The 16,061-nt window shown below is 45.7% G+C and overlaps 1 protein-coding gene across 1 annotated transcript; it reads left to right on the top strand.

Moving 5' to 3' along the window:
• Nucleotides 1-2,042: 2,042 nt before the first annotated feature.
• On the top strand, nt 2,043-15,905 carry KCTD13 (potassium channel tetramerization domain containing 13). The gene is made up of 6 exons (XM_079784290.1): nt 2,043-2,441; nt 4,338-4,507; nt 12,340-12,429; nt 12,516-12,568; nt 13,211-13,406; nt 15,139-15,905. Exons 1-6 carry the CDS (start codon nt 2,195-2,197, stop codon nt 15,373-15,375), a joined length of 993 nt encoding a protein of 330 aa, XP_079640416.1. The 5' UTR covers nt 2,043-2,194; the 3' UTR covers nt 15,376-15,905.
• The last annotated feature ends 156 nt before the right edge of the window (nt 15,906-16,061 follow it).

The following is a 16,061-nucleotide window of genomic DNA, read 5'->3' as shown; positions in this document are numbered from 1 at the left end:
CACATCCCCAGTAGGGGGTGTGCAGGAGGCAGCTGATTGATGTTTCTCTCTCATCGATGTTTCTAACTCTCTATCCCTCTCCCTTCCTCTCTGTAAAAAATCAACAAAATATATTTAAAAAAAAGATATTTTAAACTGTTTAAGTGGACTGGTTATTCCTAGAGCACACACATACAATGGAATAATTTTTAATAGTTAATCTTTAAAGTTTTACAAAAGAGAGAAATAGACAGCAAAAAAAGTTGAGAGAGAGCTACTTCAGAGAAATATGAAATTACAACTCTAAAAATCTAATCAATGATCCCTCTGCAAGGAAGTTTGAATGTAGAAAAACAGATTTTGACACATACATGCATACCCAAAGAGTGACATTCCTTTTAAAAACAACTCAGGCATTTGACAATTTAATAAAGTCATACAATTAAAAAGTTAGCATTTATTAATATACAGAGTACTGAAGTGAAACATTGCCTACGCTAAACAAAGTAACCTCTCTTTTTGACAAACAAGACAGTTTCCTCATGAGGGTTTCTTTCTCTTTTGTTCTGAGGTACCTTTCGAATAAACAATCTTATTCTTGTCAAAAGTTCCCCAAAATGGTCACTGCAATTCTAAATTGTCTCAAGTGAAATTGAGGAAGACATGGGTATAAATTAGAGGAATCGTGAGAAAACATGAAGGAAGCAGGTATTTGGCCCAGTTTTAGTTGGAACAAGGATCCGTAAGGATGGTGCTGTGCAACCTTGTACCTGCAGAACTTGGCCAAAGACCAATTGTCCTTGATCAGGAACCAGAGAAAATGTCCTAGTTCTGGGCAGAAGGAATGAAACAAAGCAGTTCTCAGGGACACAACCTCCCCGCCCTCCCCCCCCCTCCCGCCCCTGCCCCTCCAGTTCTACAATTCTGTTTCTTTTCCCTCCAGCAAACCCCCTGCCAGACATTATGCTGGACGGTTACCTCAACACTTCTCACTACACTTTCTTGTCAACCATGTGTTTCTTATTTCTTTTTTCAGGGTCGGGTATCTCACAGCATTAGCTGGGATTCTAAGACCTTTGCTCAGCTGCGCCAGGCACCCCTGACATCCTTTCAGCCCCTTAAATACACCAAGCCTGTTCCTGCCTTAGGGTCTCCGTACTGCCCTTTCCTCTGCCTGGAACTCCCTGCCCTCACACCTCTACCTGGCCATTGTCAGCGTTAGCTCAGTGTCACCTTCTCAGAGAGGCCCTCCATGATGACCTTACCTACTCACACCCTGCATGTCCTAGCTACTGCCACCTCCCCTGGGAGGCCACCCCCTTAGTCTTGTCTAAAACAATTAACAGGCCTAAAATGGGAGTCACTTGTGTTGAGCCCCACATCAGCAAACCAAGACTTTTAACATCTAACCTCAAGATCTCCCGGGAATGTAACCTTTAACCAGGACACACACACAGCCCCTTCCAGACCTTAGGAAGCCCATCTTTCCTGAAACAATATATTCTTTGCTAATAATGTCCTTTTTTTTTGCCCCCTTTCTGCCTTTAAAAACCTTTTCTTCCTGTAGCTTAGGGAGCTCCTTTCTATTTGCTAGATGGGATGCCATCTGATTCGTGAATGGCTGAATAAAGCCAATTTGATCTTTACATTTACTCAGCTGGATTTCCGTCTTTTAACAGCATTCTTTAAGAGCTTCCCTTGGTGTCTGTTTGCAGCTCTCCTCTGTCCAGTGCAAGGGGCTGGCACGCGGGATACCTTGCCCAATACCCTGCTCCTCGGGGCCTCAGTTTCCCCTCAGGCTTGGGAATCGCTCTGAGAGCGCAAGCCCAACCAAGGCACCGGGACGTCGCTTTCCACATCAGGCAGGTGGCCAGGCGCCGCCGGGATCTGGTCTCCGGTATCAACGAGGGGCACGCACCGCACGCAGCCGCACGCCTCCGCCCGCACCAGGCCCTGGACCAGCCAAAGGCCACTGCGCATGCTCCGCACTCCCCGCCGCGCGAGGTCGGGACCGGACGTTGACGCGCCTGCGCAGCTGCTGGGCTGCGCTGCTGGGAGGTGCTGGCGCGCTGGGGCTGCTGGCCAGCGTCTCTGAGTGGCGGCGACGTGTGGGCGTGTTGGCCGGGCTGTCCGGCAGGAGGGGTCGGACCCGGGGTCCTGGGGAGCGGCCGGAGGGCGCGGAGAGAGCCCAAGGCCGCCGCCGCCACCACCTGGCATGTCGGCCGAGGCTTCGGGCCCGGCGGCGGCCGGGGCCCTGTCCCTGGAAGCCCCTAAGCCCTGGGGACTCGAGCCTGGCTCCGCCGCCGCCGCCGGGCTCCAGCCGCAGACCCCGAACAGCAAGTACGTGAAGCTAAACGTGGGGGGCTCGCTGCACTACACTACGCTGCGCACCCTCACGGGACAGGACACCCTGCTCAAGGCCATGTTCAGCGGCCGCGCCGAGGTACTCACCGACGCCGGAGGTACCGCACGCCCTTACTTGTGCTGCCCTCCACCCTCCGGGTCGCCGCCTCCCGCACTCCTAGTCTTTCATCGCCCAGGGTCTTCCTGTCCCTTCCCTCTTCTCACTGCCCTCCAGTCAACTCACTCTCACATCCTTCCATCCCCACATCCCATCTCGTCTTCCCTTTTTCGTTCATAATCTTCCTCCTCCCCCAGTCTTGACCCCCAGCAACAACCTACACTTAGAAACAGCCCCCTCTGCAGCGCTGCCAGGCCCTGTGGTAAGTGATTTCGCATGTCACTTCAGAATTTTCATTCCCACTCCCTCCCAAGTCTCCCAAGTCTCCCAATTCTCCCACCCTTAACTCCCCAGCAGCATCCGTCCAGGCAACCTTCGCTCATTTTTCCCCAGCTGCCCAGCCTTTTGTTCCCCTCTATTTTAGCGCTGCTAGCAACCAGCCTGCAGAGTTGGAAGATCTTGTCTGTGTCTGTGTTTCCCCTAATGCACTCTAAGACACCATCTGCAAGTGCAGGTTGTAGAAGGAGAGGCTGCGTTTGGTTTGCCAGGGACACCAGAGTGGAGGGTGGAGGGTTCTCTCTGGCAGGTGAACCTTACCTTCTTGGAGTGTTGCATTCAGGTTTGGGCCTCACAGGCCCAAGTGGAATCTTACAGTGTTGGAGGGGGGACCAAGGGGGTGTTAACAAAGATTGTGAGAGCAGGAAAATAAACATTTGGGAGGTGGAGCTCAGTCTTCAACTGTCTAAAGGTGAAGAAGGTACTTATTCAGTAAGTATTTGTAAAGTGCCAGTTCATACTGGAGATACTTTGTTTGGGTAAATGGATCTGAGGAGATTAGCCTTATTGAGTTTACCGTTTTTATGGGGACAGGGGAGAACAATAAACAAAACATACCAATAAAAAGAGGCATGTGCCCTGGCCGGCTGGCTCCGTTGGTTGGAGTGTCGTCCTGTGCCACAAAAGATTGTGGGTTCCATTCCTGGTCAGGGCCCATACCTGGATTGCGGGTTTGATCCCCAGTCCTCAGCGTGCAGGAGGCAGCCGATCGATGATTCTCATCATTGATGTTCGTGCATGGGTGAGGTCCGGCCAGCCTGGCCAGGGGAAGGGGACATGGGCTGGTGGCCAACCTGCCTGCTGGTCGAACTCCTGGTCGAGGGGACAATTTGCATATTAGCCTTTTATTATATAGGATATACACTGAGTGGCCAGATTATTATGCGTTCAGAGATCATCATAATCTGACCACTCAGTGTATATGTGTGTGTGTGTATATATCCTATATAATCCTATATAATAAAAGCCTAATATGCTAAGTGTCCAGTCGACCAGTCAGCTGTTCAACCAATCAAAGCATAATATGCTAATGATATTCTAAGGTCGCTCAACCGCTCTCTATGACATACACTGACCACCAGGGGGCAGACGCTCCAACCGGCAGGTTAGCTTGCTGCTGGGGTCTGGTAGATCAGGACTGAGCTAGATGGGCCAGACATGCCCTGGAGCCCTGCTGCAGTCCCTCCCCGGCTGGCCAACCTCCTGCATCTCTCCCCAGCCCCTATCGTGCACCGGTGGAGTCCCTCAGCCTGGCCTGCGCCCTCTTGCAATCCGGGACCCCTCAGGGGATGTTGGAGAGCTGGTTTCGGCCCGGTCCCGCAGGCCAGGCCGAGGGACCCCACTGGTGCACAAATTTGTGCACTGGGCCTCTAGTATATATATAAATGGGGGCGCCATGGAAACACTCACTGGACATGTTTTAATGGTATTTCCTTGGATAACACAGGGGTTTGAGAAAAATTCAGACTTGTAGCTTTGGAATCCTTTTTTCATAAAATTTTAGTAGCTCCAGGGCCCCCAGAAAAGCCATCCCTTCTCTTTCTTCTCCCTATCCCACCAGGCTGGGTGCTGATTGACCGGAGCGGCCGCCACTTTGGTACAATCCTCAACTACCTTCGGGATGGGTCTGTGCCACTGCCTGAAAGTACCAGAGAACTGGGGGAGCTGCTAGGTGAAGCACGCTACTACCTGGTACAGGGCCTGATTGAGGACTGCCAGCTGGCACTACAGGTGAGGGTCCTTACCCCCCACCTCCTGAGTTCCACTCCTATGTCCATGACCCTGGGAGAGCTGCTCGAGTAGTTAGATATAAAGGCATTAGAAACAATGAAAGGAAATGTGGGCTACTACTCTGAGAGGCTGCCTCTGGCCTGGCTTTGAGTAGCCATGACCCCAGAAAATTTGGGGGTGCTGTCTTCTGCATCCCTGCTGTTTTAGGCAGGGCCCCTCTCAACATTTCATGCCAGGACTATTGCAATAGTTAAATGATTGCTCTCTCTGCTTCTTGCTGTTTCTACCCAGCCAAACCAGCTGTTATGCTACCACCTGATTAATTATCCTCAAAAATAATCGCAATCTAGTCTCCCCTTTGCCCAGAAATCAAGTCATAAATAACTCTCTTGTGCCACTAGGGAAAAAATCTAAACTTAAACTGGAATGTAGTGACTTCCATAATCTGATTCTATCCTGGCAGGCAACACCTCACCACCCCCAGGGGCTTTAAAAAAATTTTTTTTGATAGAAGGTTTGGGGGTTCCAGAGCCCTACCTGCTGTGCTTCATTTCTGTGGATCTCAGGGTTCTGAGGAGAAGATATTGGGAAGCACAGCCAGGACATATGGGTTAAGTGTCACCTCTACTATAGCTGACTGGCTGGCCTTGAGTGAGTCAATTTCTACCTTGGCATTCTGTCCTCATGTTCCAAAAGATAGGGAAGTGAGAAAAATATGTACAATGTAGTAAGTTTTACATAAAGCCCTTTATTCTGTCCTGTTTTTACAATGTTAAAACATCCTTTCTTTTTTTTTTTTTTTAAACATCCTTTCTTTTATGATACAATATTAATGGAGACTATGAGGGTTTCTTTTTGGATGTTTTTTGTATATTATTAAAAAGTGGCAGCTATGAACAAGTGTCTGTGACCTTGGGGAATACTTATTCTTGGAATCCAAAAGTATAGAATTTCTTTGGGCTGTATCCATATTTTTCAAACTTTGTGACTGCATCCCATAGAAAAAATGCATTTCATATTCATAACTGAAATAAGAGTTTTATAAAATGATACTTTCAGTGATATACACTCTGAAATATTATTTTCTTCCTTTCCTTTAATGCTCTTTGAGACCCATTAAGCTTATTTCATGACCCATTAATGGGTAACCACTTGCAGTTTGAATGAGATGATCTTGGAAGTGCATTCCTGAGCTATAGTTTTACATTTGTCTAATGTTATCTCACACCCACTCCTGAAGCTAATGTTTATCTAATGTTATCCACACCCACATAATCACTCCTGTGTGTCAGGAGTGATTCTGCTATCTGCTTGTATGTTCATCTTGTACCCCTGTTTGACTTTTTTTTTTTTTAAGAGGAAGTTAGGGATGCATCCAAGGTCAAAGAGCCACTAAGCAGCTAAGCTCACATTCAACCCCAGGTTATCTGACTTCCAAGTACAGTGTTTTTACTTCTATGCTCCAACTACCTTCCTTCCAGGTTTCCCTGAGACCATTCCCATCCCACCCCACTTGGCTAGTGTTTGCTTGTTTGGAGATTTTTTGTTTTTGTTTTGAAGACTTGGGGACAGAATGTTGAGTCCATCATATACTCCTCAGTGTGTGGCACTTAATCATCATTGGTCTATGCAAATCTTTTCTCTTTTTATTTTTCCCCCCCTTTATTTCCAAACCCCTTTCCCCCATAGTTACTCCTCCATATGCTTGGATTATGTTTGTTCCCTTGAAAAGCTAAAGCATTATTTTGTATGCATTTAAGTTTCTATAAATGGCATTTGAGTTATGGATCATGTGTTTTGTTTCTTAATTCAGTACTTTTTTCAAGATTTATTCATGCTGCTCCATGTACATTTAGTTCTTTGCTTCTAACTATTGCACAGGAATCTGTGGTATGCATTCACCATATTTTATGTATGCATTCCCCTGAGGTTAGAGACCTAGAGGGACTCTCCACTTTCTGCCCCCACAAATGGTGCCACCGTGAACATCTTCATACATGTGCCCTGTGGGTCCTGGGCCAGGGTTTCTCATGATTGTAGCTGGGAGTGGAATTGCTGGGTCACAGGACACATACCAAAAAATTTCATCAATATCATCAGATTACTCTCCCGAATGGCTGTAGCACTTTACACTCTTGTTCAGCAGTGCATAAGGGATCTAGTTTCTGCATATCTTTGACAGCACATAGCATGATCCAGTGTTCTAATTTTGCCAATCTGATTCGTATAGAGTGATCTCATTTTAATTTGCATTCCTTTCATTACTAATGAGATCTTTTTATATACTAGCTTTTTTAGTTTCCCCTTATGTTCATACTCTTGCTATTTTTCCATGTGTTTATTGATTTTTAGAGAGAAGAAGGGAGAGAGAAAGAAACATCAATCAGTTGCCTCCCATACAAGCCCCAGCCGGCCCCAAGTGGGATGGAACCTGCAACCTAAGTATGTGCCTGACTGGGAATCAAACCCTCAACCTTTTGGTGTATGGGACGATGCTCAACCAACTGAGCTGCCTATTCATATTCTTTCTTGGCCGGCCATGTGGCTTAGTGGTTGAGCATCGACACATGAACCAAGAGGTCACAGTTTGATTCCTTGTCAGGGCACATGCCCCCATTGTGGTTCAATCCCCAGTAGGGGGCATGCAGGAGGCAGCTGATTGAGGATGTTTCTCTCTACCCCACTCCCTCTCTCAAAATCAATAAAAATATTTTAAAACATTTAAAAATATATTTTTCTTGTTGCTTTACAGGAATCCTTGCGTAATTTAGCTTAGTTCCTATGGAGAATTAAGGCCTATTTCCCTAAGGCATGTATTATGCATAATAAATTTACTGTTCTCCTTTGTATCTAGAATGGTACTACTTACCTACCCTCCTTGGGAAAGTTCAGAAAATAGTTACTCAGATTATTTGCTAGGTTTTCAGATTCAGGAGAGGAAACCCAGCTAAAGAAGTTTGGTTCTGATAATAATTTCTAGTCAGTTTCAGATGTTGCCAGCATTTTCTCCTAGAATGTCACTTGCCTATAGCAGCTATTGTTGAATGGAAATACTTGGACTTTTTTTTTTAATTGTAAATAATCATTTATTATTTTTAAAGCAGTATGTATATGTTATAGAAATTTAGAAAACACAGATAATTAAAAATACAAAGTATCAAATGTCCTTCCAGGTGTGTGTGTGTGTGTGTGTGTGTGTGTGTTTGCCAAAATACAATCACACTGTATGTGCTGTTTGTAATCTGCTTTGTTAATAATTGCCATCTTTCCATGTCAATAAAATTTTATCTAATATCCAGGGCATACACACATTCTAGAAATGTCTTTTATAGCTGGTTCATCTAAAGAAGGACCCAGTCTAGATCCTTGCACCATCTCTGGTTATTATGTTCTTCAAGGTACTTCCAACCCAGTCCCTTTTTCCTCACGATGCTGACTTGTTAAAGAGACCACCAGTTGTCCTGCACAATGGCCCAATTTCCAAATTTGCCTGGTTGTTTACTTGTGGTATCATTTGGTTTGTAACCCACCCCATTATGAGTTTTCTATAAACTACATGATGGATATAAAGGCTTGATATTAAACATTTTGGTTAGAATACATTTTAGGTAATTTTATATTTTTCATATTGTTTGTACTGAGAGATCCATAATATTGCTAATGTGGCTCGTCATTAGTGATGCTCAGAATTAGCCCCTCGATTCAGATGATGTTGGTGTGATCCTTCCATTGTAGTTACATTCCCTTGTTGCCAACTATAAAGTAATCTGTTTGATGTTATTTTGGCAGTATATGAATGGCAATTACCTATCAACCACACACCAATTGGTAACCCTACCTGAGTCAGTAATTTCATTGGGGTTGTAGAATAATTATAATTGTATCATACCATCAACATTATTAAGTGTGGTAATTTGTAAGGTTTCCATTTGTCAACCAGAGAAATTCTGAATTTAATGTAGTCAAATTCCTTTTTTTTTTTTTTTTTTTTTGCCTAAAGGTGTATCCTTTAGGATCTTGTTTAAGAAGTTTTTTTTCCACTCTGTGTTTTTAAAACAGCTTTATATTTTTATCTTTTATATGTGGATCTTTTAATCTAAAGGGAATTCACTGTTGTAAATATGAATTATGAAGGGATTTAACTCTTTTTTGTCCTCCTTATAGTGAACTAGTTTTCCCAATGCCATTTATTAAACAGTCTGTGCTAGCCAGTGTCCAAAATAGCCACCAAGCTCAGCTGGCATGGCTCAGTGGTTAAGCGTGGACTTAAGAACCAGGGGGTCACGGTTCAGTTCCCTGTCAGGGCACATGACTGAATTGTGGGCTCAATCCCCAGTAAGGGGCCTGCAGGAGGCAGCCGATCAATGATTCTCTCTCATCATTGATGTTTCTATCTCTTTCTCCCTCTCCCTTCCTTTCTGAAATCAATAAAAAAAATTAAAACAAAAAATGGCCACCAAAATTGCCCAAAATTCTTGCCTCCTGCTTATTCTGGCTCATGTTTAATCCCCTCCCGCACTGAATAGGGCTAACCTATGTAACCAGTAGGATATTGCAGAAATGATAGCGTGTGACTTTTAAAGCTAGGTCATAAAAGATACTGCTGTTTCTGCCCTTGTCTGGGATCACTCATTCTGAGGGAAGCTAGCTGCCATGTGAGGATACTCACGCAGCCCTAGCTTGGTGAGGAACTGAAGCCTCCTGCCCACAGCCAGCACAGACTCCCACTCATATGGGTGAACTATCTCAGAAGCGGATCTTGAGGCCTATTCAGGTCTTCAGATAACTATAGCCCTGCCAACATCTGGACTCCAATTCATAAAAGACCGTGGTCCAGGACCACCTAGCTAAGCCAATCTCAGTTCCCAACCTCCAGAAACTGTGAGATAATAAATGTTTGTTTTAAGCCAATAAGTTTGTAGTAATTTGTTGCCCAGCAATAGATAACAGATTTTGATATCTGGAGTGGGATTCTGCCATAACAAAAACTAAATGTGGGCATGGTTTTAGACCTGGGAAGTGGGCAGAAGCTGGAAAGACTTTGAAGTGTGTTAATAAAAGCCTAAATAGTTTTAAAGAGTTCATCTATAGGAGTCTGATGACCTTTAAGGAGGCTGCAGTGAGGAAAATGTTATTGGAAACGGGTGCAAAGGCGACCCCTTGTTCTGTAGTGGCAGAAGTTTAGCAACACTGTCTCCCACAGTAATGGGGAGGTAGAAACATACCTGATGAACTGGGTGGCCTAGCTAAGGAGATTTCCAGACTGTTGAAGTTGCCACAATGTTTCTGGTTGCTTACAGTAAAATAAAAGAGGAGACGGTAAGTAAGCTAAAAGTAAAACAGTTGAACAAAAAGGAGCCAGGAATTACTTAGTTTGGCTCAGTGGATAGAGTGTCAGCCTGTGGACTGAAGGGTCCCAAGTTCAATTCCAGTCAAGGGCACATGCCTGGGTTTCGGGCTTAATCCCCGGGAGGGGGCGTGCAGAAGGCAGCTGATCAATAATTCTCTCTCATCATTGATGTTTCTATCTCTCCCTCTCCCTTCCCCTCTGAAATCAAGATTATATATATTAAAACAAAACAAAACAAAAAAACAAATAGCTTGTAGGCCAAGAGCAAATACAGGGTATTTTCAGTAAAACTTGGTCTAAAGAGGAAGCTGTGGATGCAATTGTAAAATCTTTTAAAATCTCAAAAATATCCAAGAAGATATCTTAGAGAATCATTCAATCAAATAATAGTGCATCTAAGAAGCTTAAAGATGCCCCTCGGCAGTCTCACACAAGCCCAAAGTAGAGAAGAGCTTATTTCACAGAGATTTGTATACGTGGCTTTTGCTTAGTGAAGTGAACCCCAAGACACAAGATACCCAATAAATTTTAAGAGAATTCTTTTGGCAAAAGCACTGAAAGGCACAGAGATAGTGCAAGAGGAGAAGAGGCCTTTAGAACCCCAAAATTCTGCAGGCAGGAAGCGACTAAGAAAACTGTGGAGCTGCAAGCATGGACTGTCTTTCATGGAAAAGGAAGGATAACTGGGGGCAGAACCAAACCCATAGAGAATCATTTGGGGGTAAGAGTAGGCATCGGAGAACTCCCAACATTTGTCCAGCTGGATTAAGAATTGTCGTGAAGCAGTGACTTCTAGGTGCCTCCTGCCCCCTGCCCCGCCCTTTTGAACAAGAGTGCCCTAGTTTGTATCCTTATGTCTGTCCCACCATTGTGTATTGGGTATTTGGAAAAAAGACGACTTGTCTTGAGTTCACAGGTCTTCAGATCAAGAGCAAATGTACTTAAGGAGCTATATATAGTTAAGGAACTACATCCAAGGTGCCTCATCTCCACCTGGACCTGATTTAGATGACAAGATTCTGTATTTCAAGCTGATGCTGTAATGAGATGAGACTTTGGGGGATCATTGGAAGCCATAAATGTGTTTTGCATATGGGAGGGATTTGAATCAATGGAGCCGGCCTCTAAGGCAGTCCCCAATGACCTTATTTTCAGAATTCATTCTTTTGTGTAGTTTCCTCCCACACTGAATAGGTCTGACAAAACTAGGTCATAAAAGACATTCAGGTCTCCACCTTGCTCCCCCTGGAATTACTTGCTTTGGAGAAGCCAGCTGCCATGTTATAAGGGCACTCAAGCAACTCTATGGAGAAGTCCAAGGGACAGGGATCAGATATTTCCCGCCAATAACCAGCATGAACTTGACAGCCATATGAACAAGCTTTCTCAGAAACAAATCCTCCAGACTCAGTCTGCCTTCAGATTACTGCAGCCCCAGCTGACATGACTACAACCTCATGAGAGACCCCGTGCCAGGACCACCCAGCTAAACTCCTGAACCACAGAGACTGAGAAATGTTGATTTAAACTGTTAAATTTTGGAACAGTTTGCTACACAGCAATAATCAATACACTTGTGGTGTCGTCTTTGTAAATATCAGTTCTCATATATACATTAGTCTGTTTCCAATCTCTCTATTGTGTTCCATTGTTTTTGTTTGTTTCTGCACAACACTGTTTTCATTATTATGGCTTTGTAGGATATTTTAATATCTGGCTTTTTTTTAAATTGACTTAAATAGTAGACTTTTATTCCATATTAATTTTAGAAAAAGTTTTATGAGTGTCTCAAAAATTTTTTAATTTGTGTTAGAATTGCACATCTAGTTTTTATGTCGGGAGAGGTGAGAGGAGCTTTGGCATGACGATTCTAGAAGACAGAAAAAAGGAAAGAAGCCTGTGTGTCTGGTTCTGATTCTGCCTCCAGCCTCTCACCCAGCCAGATTCATTAATTTAACAGATACTTACTGAGCGTCTATTGTACACTGCGCTTACCACCTACATGGGAAGAGACAGACCATTAGCAAATAGACTAAAAACTGAGAAAATGTGAGGGAACTGAGTGCTGTGAAGAAAGTGAACTGATACTGTGAAGAGGAAGTAGAGGAGGCTGCTGTAGCCAGGGAGCTTAGGGAGGAGGACCAGCACCCTGAGGGGCACTATTTGAGTTGAGATCTGAATGATGTGGAGGAGCCAGCCACAGAAACTTAGTGCAAAGTGTCTCTGGTAATGGGAACAGCAAAGGGTTAGGTGGGCACAAACCGGATGTGCCACACAGCAAGCCATTGATGGGATTGAAGCCCAGCAAGCAGGGGAGAGAGGTAGGGACAAGATCAGAGATGCCAGATGCTGCAGAGTCTTGTGGACAACTAAGGAGTCTGGATTTCCCCCCAAAAGGTGGCAAGTAGCTTTTGATGACTTTTAAGTGGGTAAGTGAGTGACCTTTGGTTGTGCTGATAACCACCTTCCGCTTCTTCTCCAGCAAAAAAGGGAGACCCTGTCCCAGCTGTGCCTCGTCCCCATGGTGACATCTCCCCAGGAGGAGCAGCAGCTCCTGGCCAGCACCTCCAAGGTGAGGCCCTGAGTCCTTAGGGTGGAGGTTGGGGCCTCTCCCTGCAGCCTGAGCCCCACCCTTCTCCGTCCTCTCTCCCCCAACAGCCCGTGGTGAAGCTCCTGCACAACCGCAGTAACAACAAGTACTCCTACACCAGGTGACTGCCATGGGGCTAGGGAGGTGCACTGGGTGGAACCCTGGGCTCAAGACAGCTCTGCTCCTGGCCCAAGGGGAGGGCTGTGGCCACACAGAAGGACGAAAGGAGTGCCTGCCTGAATGGGAATTCCAGCTCTGCCACTTACCACTGGGGACCTCGGACAGGCCATTTTCACTTCTGAGCTTTAGTTTATCAGTAAACGGGTTTTGGTGAGGATTTGATGATAATGACTAGCATTTACTAAGTGCTTATGTTATAACAGGCATTATTCTAAGTGCTTTACATATATTAATACATAATCCTCACAATTGTTTGAAGGAGGTATTGTGATCTCCATTTTGCAGCTGAGGAAATTGAGGCACTGAGAGGTGAAGTAATTTGCCTAGTTTCACCCAGTTAAAAAGTGGTGGAGCTAGGATGCCAGGTGATGCAGCCTGACTCCAGAGACTGCACAGGTAGCCACTCTGCTGTGCTGGGATTTGCTCAGCAAATGCTGCTTCCTTGCAGAGACCTGCTTGGCCTGGCCCCAGGGGTGGAGGAAGGTCCCTGCTGGGCATCAAACCCCTGGGCAGGACCCTATGCTGGGGGGAACAGAGGGTGGGAAGCCACTTGTGCTGAGGCCTCCTGGCCCCTGGTCTTCAGCACTTCAGATGACAACCTACTTAAGAACATCGAGCTGTTTGACAAACTGGCCCTGCGCTTCCATGGGCGGCTGCTCTTCCTCAAGGATGTACTGGGGGACGAGATCTGCTGCTGGTCTTTCTACGGGCAGGGCCGCAAAATCGCCGAGGTGTGCTGCACCTCCATTGTCTATGCCACGGAGAAGAAGCAGACCAAGGTCAGAAGGGGTTCAGGGCCTGGTCAGGGAGGGCTATGGTGGTTGGCAGGACCAGGACCCTGGACAAAGGCAGCCGAGCAGATCAGGCAGGGGGAAATCTATCACTGAGAGTCAGGATCCAAGTTCTGGGGTCTTAACTGTGTAAATCATGATGTCATACCATCTAGCCTCTGACAGTCTTATCAGCCTGGTCTCTTCTGACCTTCATGAGGGATGTGCCTCAGATACACCAGAATCTTGAAAGTCTCTACGTACCAAATGCTATTTCACACCTCCCCAACTTTGCACACATTCCTTTTTGTTGTTGTTAATCCTCACCCTAGGATATTTTTTTCCATTGACTTTTAGACAGAGTGGAAGGTGGGGGGTGGGGTTGGCGGGAGAAACATCAATGTGAGAGAGAGGCATTGATTGGTTTCCTCCTGCACGTGCCCCAACTGGGGCTGGGGATCAAACCTGGAACCCAGGTACATGCCCTTGATCAGGAATTGAACCCATTACCCTTTCAGTGCTCAGCTGATGCTCTAACCACTTAGAAATACCAGCCAAGGTTACATTATTCCTTTTTCTTGGGATTATTTTTCCTCATCCCTGTCTGCATGATGAATTTGTACTTAATCTTTAAGACCCAAGTCAAGCATCACTTTATTTGAGACACCTTCACTCATGAACGTTCACCCTAACAATCCCAGACAAAGTTGGTCATTCTTCTTCCTTAGCTAAATAAAGCTGGGATGCTGAGGGTGATGAGGGGGAGTTACTTCAGTAGTAAGGTGTTAGCTCCTTGAGAGTAGGGCTGTATCTTTTTTTTTTTCCCCCTATTTCTCTAGCACTAGTGGAGGCTCATAGAAGAGTTTCTCATACAGAGGAAGCTAGGAAACATTTATTGAATGCGTGAGTGAATGACCCAGCTCTAAGAAGCTTCCTCTGTTATTGGGAAGACAAGAAGATAAACCAATAATTAGAAGGTAGCTCTTTAAGAGTTATGTTAGTTATATTCCTCCAAGACACACAAGGGGAACCCCCAGTCACCTCTTTGTTTCATCCCTTTCTACTTCATCACTGTGCTGGTGCATTGGCCTTGCTGCTGCTGATCAAATCATACACTAAACCCACTCCTGTGCCAGAGCTTTTACACTTGCTGTTGCCTCTTCCCAGACTGCTCTTCCTCTAGTTACCCACCTGGCTCCCTCCCTCTTCTCCTTTGGCCATTGGTCAAGCATCATCTTTTCAGTGAGGCCTTCTCTGAATACCCTCTGAGAACATTCCTGGCCGTGACTATCCTCACCCCCTTTCCTGCTATAGCCCCCCCCCCCCATAACATTAGTGATCATCTGACAGTTTGTATTTTGTTAAATGTATGTCTGTGTCCTCCCCCTGGAATGTAAACTTCCTGTGGATAGGAGCTTTGTTTTGTTTGTTGCTTTGCTCCCAATGTCTAGAACAACACCTGGTACAGTGCACTTATTCAATAAGGTTTGTCTAATGAAAGAATATACCAAGAGACTTAGTAGCAAAGGAGAGAAAATAAATAACTGCCCGACTTCAGAGCTGGACTTTGAAGTATAAGTGTGACTTCGCTGAGTTAAGAAGTTGCAAAGAGGACAGTCCAGCCGAAGAACCTGTGATTGCAAAGACTAGGAGGTGTGCCAGTGCAGGAGCAGCTGGGGGAAAGGGGTCGCTGTGTGGCTGGATCAGAGGATGGGAGCTGGGGGTTGCTGGCCTTTTACAGGTGGAATTCCCAGAGGCCCGGATCTTTGAGGAGACCCTGAACATCCTGATCTACGAGACTCCCCGGGGCCCAGATCCAGCCCTCCTGGAGGCCACAGGGGGTGTAGCTGGAGGTGGTGGGGTGGCCCGAGGGGAGGATGAGGAGAACCGAGAGCATCGTGTCCGCAGGATCCATGTCCGGCGCCACATCACCCATGACGAGCGTCCTCATGGCCAACAGATTGTCTTCAAGGACTGATCTTGACCTTTCTCCTTGTTTTTCTTCTGCCACTGGGACCCAGTCCCTTTCTTTCCTCCCCTTCCCATACCTTTGCCCCGGCTTTGCTGGCCAAGTCGTGGGTCTCCCTTCTGTCCTTTTATTGCATGGTACTTTCACTTTGGCCCTTTTGCATTCATTCTCACTTCATTGCTAATAATACGGTACATTCCAGCCCCTTCCCTCAGTCAGAGCCCTTCAGAAGGCCTACATTCATTTCCTGTCACCACTCTTGCCCTGCTATTTTCCCTTACCAGCTGGTTTAAAATGACTTAGAGTTCTCTTTCTCTCTTTTTTTTTTAGTACATTGTACATGCCAAAGTGTCAAGCCAGCCCTTAATAACACCCTCCACATTCTGAGCTGCCTCCCAGCCATTGTGCAGGATAGTTTGCTCCCTCTTTCCCTTTCTCTTCTCCCTACCTCTTTAACTTTGTATTAGGCTGGCCTGGGCCTGCACCAGCTCAGCTGTCTTCTCAATCTGTTTCATATTATTTATTATTTTAATTTTCTATTAAATTATTGAAATAAAGTTGAATTGAGGATCTGGTGCTAACTCCCAGGGTGATGGCCAGGGAGATGGCTTATGTTAAGGGGGTACCTAGCTAGCTGGATGGGAAGACATGCACCCCTGCTGTGGGGCTGGTAGCTGGGAAGAAAGTAGTCAGGA

This window comes from Cnephaeus nilssonii (genome assembly GCF_951640355.1).
Source record: "Cnephaeus nilssonii genome assembly, chromosome: 2".
Classification (NCBI taxonomy): domain Eukaryota; kingdom Metazoa; phylum Chordata; class Mammalia; order Chiroptera; family Vespertilionidae; genus Cnephaeus; species Cnephaeus nilssonii.
This window is presented reverse-complemented; position numbering and strand designations above follow the sequence as displayed.